The sequence below is a fragment of the Panthera onca genome, chromosome A2, assembly GCF_046562875.1.
Source record: "Panthera onca isolate mPanOnc1 chromosome A2, mPanOnc1 haplotype 2, whole genome shotgun sequence".
In the NCBI taxonomy this organism is placed as follows: Eukaryota; Metazoa; Chordata; class Mammalia; order Carnivora; family Felidae; genus Panthera; species Panthera onca.
In genome coordinates, this window is record NC_138340.1 from 12,723,520 (window position 1) to 12,726,243 (window position 2,724).

A 2,724-nucleotide genomic window follows, 5' to 3' on the forward strand; every position below is an offset into this window, starting at 1 on the left:
GGGCCAGCCAGCCACAGACAGGAGGGGAGGGGTGGGGGGGCTTCAGGAAGGGCCAAGAGCCCTCAACTGGGGATGCGACCCAGAGGGCCGTCGTGGGAACGGTGGCTGCAGATGTGACTAGACGGCGGGAAGCGGCCACTGGGCCCACAGAGGCTTTCTGGGCCCAACGGGTGCTGAGGGGGCGGGGACTGCAGCCTGGAGCCTCCTCCCCCGTCCCGCCGGCCCAGCGCCTGGACCCCATGAGGCACCTGTGCATCACTGAGTGACCCCAGCCACCGGGACTCCTCGGGCCACGCCGGGAGCCTGCCATGGGCTTGTGGGGGCAGGGGCTGGTTTATCTCACCAGGCCGTGTCCACTCCTCCACTGGCACTCAGGAAGCTGGGGGTGGGGGTCCAGCTGGGCAGGAAGCCCGAGCTCAGCCGGCCGCAGCCCAGAGCAGCCGGTGTCGTCTCGGAGCATGTGCCTACTTCTGCTGCTGTGGCCCCTGGTGCTGGGGTTCAGCCTGGAAGATGGCACTCAGACCCACCTCACTTACGACGAGTTGGGGAGCACGGGGGGAGGTGATGGTGAGTGACCGTGGGCCCCGTCTTGGGACCGGGGGCAGGCCTAGAGTCGATGAGGGGGAAATAGGTGGCGGGTGGGGGTGGAGAGGGGCCTCCAGCCCAGCCCTGGGCCCACACGGGGCCGGGGGCGTCTGCGTCCGGCTCTGACCCACCGAGCTGGGGGCTCCTGAGAGCCGGGGCCTGGACTCCGGCCCCCTCGGGAGCCGCACCACCGGCCGGGCGGTGGGGAGTGGGGGTGGCGGTTAGACTCTCAACGCCTCTCATCCCCTTCCCCCCGCAGCCGACACACTGGGGCCCCCGCCCGGGCCCCGGGAGGGGACCCCTCTCCCGCCCAAACTGCGCAGCTTCCCCGGCCGGCCCTGGGCCAACAGCAGCGACGAGGTGGAGGTCTCGGACGGCTCTCGGGCGCTGCTGCTGGGCTGGGTGCCCACGAGGCTGGTGCCCGCGCTCTACGGGCTGACTCTGCTGGTCGGGCTCCCCGCCAACGGCCTGGCGCTGTGGGTGCTGGCCACACGGGTGCCGCGGCTGCCCTCCACCGTGCTGCTGATGAACCTGGCGGTTGCCGACCTCCTGCTGGCCTTCACGCTGCCCCTGCGTGTCGCCTACCACCTGCGGGACCAGCACTGGCCCTTCGGCGAGGCCGCCTGCCGCCTGAGCACGGCCGGGCTGTACGGCCACATGTACGGCTCCGTGCTCCTGCTGGCCGCCATCAGCCTGGACCGCTACCTTGGCGTGGTGCACCCGCTCCGGGCCCTCACCCTGCGGGGCTGGCGCCTGGCCACCGGGCTCTGCGCCGTGGCCTGGCTGGCGGCCTTCGCCGTGGCGCTGCCCCTGGCGCTGCAGCGGCAGACCTTCCGCCTGCCGCACTCGGACCGCGTGCTGTGCCACGACGTGCTGCCCGTGGGCGCTCAGGCCTCCTACTGGAGGCCCGTCTTCATCTGCCTGGCCGTGCTCGGCTGCTTCCTGCCCGTGCTGGCCATGCTGCTGAGCTACGGGGCCACGCTGTGCACGCTGGCGGCCGGCGGCCGGCGCTACAGGCCCGCGCGGAGGCTGACGGCCCTGGTGCTGGCCTCGGCCGTGGCCTTCTTCGTGCCCAGCAACGCGCTGCTGCTGTTGCACTACTCGGACCCCGGCCCGGACGCCTGGGGGAACCTGTATGCCGCCTACGTGCCCAGCCTGGCGCTCAGCACCCTCAACAGCTGCGTGGACCCCTTCGTCTACTACTACGTGTCTGCCGAGTTCAGGGACAAGGTGCGGGAGGGGCTGCTCTGCTGGGCTCCAGGCGCCTCGACGGCCTCCAGGGAGGGGGGCACCCCGGGCACCGGCACCCGGTCCACCTCGCTCGTGTGATGGCCCCTTGGAAGGTGGGTCAGATGGGGGGGGGCGCGGCACGGGGTCGAACCGGGGCCCCTCCCGGTTCACATGCACCGGGAACCTCTGAAGGTGAGCTTGTTTGGAAATAGTCATCTGGTGGGCCTGGTGTCCTTGCAAGAAGGGGACGGGGTGGGGGGGTGCCTGGGTGGCTCGGTCGGCTGAGCGGCCGACTCGATTTTGGCTCAGGTCGTGATCCCCGGGTCACGGGATGGAGCCCTGCGTCAGGCTCTACACTGAGTGTGCAGCCTGCTCAAGATTCTCTCTTTCTCTCTCTCTCCCTCTGCCCCTCTCCCCCACTCGCACTTGCTCTCTCTCAAATAAATCAAAATAAAAAATGAAAATAAATAGAAGAGGGAAAAGATACACACAGGGAAGAAGGCCATACAACCACGAGGACAGACACTGGGGGGACGTAGCCACAGCCAAGGAGCCCCACGACCGACAGAGGCCACAGAGGCCGGGACAGCAGCCTGAGTCACTCTCCCGTGGAGCCCCCAGAAGAAGCCAACCCTGGCCACACCCGCGTCTCAAACTTCTGGCCTCCGCAACCGTCAGAGAATAAAGTTCTACCGTTTTAAGTCACCTGTTTTGTGGTATTTGGCTACAGCAACCCCAGGAAACGAATACAGGGGTTTAATGAATATTCCCAGGCCCAGCCAGCCCCCCCCCACCTTGTCCAAGGTGGGGCCGAGGAGGCAAGGCCAATGCTGTCCTGCACCTGCTGCGGGACCCCCCCCCCTCCCCCCCGCCAGGAGGCTGGTGGGCCATCCTCCTTCCTAAAAGCCC

The 2,724-nt window shown here is 68.4% G+C and overlaps 1 protein-coding gene across 2 annotated transcripts; it reads left to right on the forward strand.

The window, feature by feature from the left end:
• The first annotated feature begins 244 nt into the window (after window positions 1-244).
• F2RL3 (F2R like thrombin or trypsin receptor 3) lies at window positions 245-2,515 on the forward strand. 2 transcript variants are annotated; one of them, XM_078436518.1, is made up of 3 exons: window positions 245-567; window positions 845-1,815; window positions 2,287-2,515. In XM_078436518.1, exons 1-3 carry the CDS (start codon window positions 309-311, stop codon window positions 2,410-2,412), a joined length of 1,356 nt encoding a protein of 451 aa, XP_078292644.1. In that variant the 5' UTR covers window positions 245-308; the 3' UTR covers window positions 2,413-2,515. The 2 variants fall into 2 exon arrangements, with proteins under 2 accessions (XP_078292644.1, XP_078292647.1); XM_078436521.1 differs by having other exon boundaries at window positions 845-1,928; window positions 2,287-2,373.
• Window positions 2,516-2,724: the final 209 nt, after the last annotated feature.

What these genes read in the sequence shown, in the direction of transcription:
- F2RL3 (XM_078436518.1), top strand. Translation starts at nt 309, where the DNA reads ATGGGCTTGTGGGGGCAGGGGCTGGTTTATCTCACCAGGCCGTGTCCA. An exon ending in GAGCACGGGGGGAGGTGATG is followed by an intron (nt 568 to 844) that starts GTGAGTGACCGT and finishes TTCCCCCCGCAG; the next exon opens with CCGACACACTGGGGCCCCCG. An exon ending in CTGCCGAGTTCAGGGACAAG is followed by an intron (nt 1,816 to 2,286) that starts GTGCGGGAGGGG and finishes GAAAATAAATAG; the next exon opens with AAGAGGGAAAAGATACACAC.